The sequence below is a fragment of the Penaeus monodon genome, chromosome 25 (genome assembly GCF_015228065.2).
Source record: "Penaeus monodon isolate SGIC_2016 chromosome 25, NSTDA_Pmon_1, whole genome shotgun sequence".
Lineage (NCBI taxonomy): Eukaryota > Metazoa > Arthropoda > Malacostraca > Decapoda > Penaeidae > Penaeus > Penaeus monodon.
Genome location: NC_051410.1, coordinates 36,394,274 through 36,394,866, shown reverse-complemented (window position 1 = coordinate 36,394,866; position 593 = coordinate 36,394,274). Strand labels below are relative to the sequence as shown.

The 593-nt window shown below is 40.1% G+C and overlaps 1 protein-coding gene across 1 annotated transcript in view; it reads right to left on the bottom strand.

Moving 5' to 3' along the window:
- Positions 1 to 593, bottom strand: part of LOC119589202 (dihydrolipoyllysine-residue succinyltransferase component of 2-oxoglutarate dehydrogenase complex, mitochondrial-like) — a 12,464-nt gene that overhangs the window by 1,497 nt on the left and 10,374 nt on the right. Inside the window, exon 9 of the mRNA XM_037937800.1 lies at positions 20 to 271. Coding sequence (XP_037793728.1) covers positions 20 to 271 — 252 coding nt within the window. The remainder of the gene's footprint in view (positions 1 to 19; positions 272 to 593) is intronic.

The window sequence follows — 593 nt, the reverse complement described above, 5'->3', positions numbered from 1 at the left end:
AACCAAAAAACACCCTCACCTGTCCGTTCCTGGCAACTGGTCTGTTGAAGATTCCGTGCATGCCCAAAATGGCTGACTGCGGAGGGTTGATGATGGGTGTTCCGAACAGGGACCCAAAGACCCCTCCGTTGCTGATGGTGAAGGTGCCACCATCCATATCCTCAACGGCAAGGGAACCTGTGCGGGCCTTTTCACCAAGTGCTGCAATGCCTCGCTCAATATCCAGATAGTTCATTCCTTCCACATTGCGCAGCACTGGCACTACGAGGCCCTGAAGAAGAGTAATGTGTATCATCAGTGTCACACAGAGCCCATGATCCACATAATTTAATCATAGCTGGCAGGAACTGATAAAATTCTCATTCTAAAAAATAAATAACTTATTTTAATTTTTTTTCTCATTAGCGAATCAGAAAAGTTATATGATCAACCTTTTTTTTTATAATTAGTCACAAATAGAGAAGACCTTTCTTCAACAAACAAATACTGTGGTTGATGGTAATATATAATTAACTGTAAGAACATCACACAATTTGAAAAAGAACTAAGCTGAAATATAGTTTGAAACTTTTCCTTAATAAGAATGACCTTCT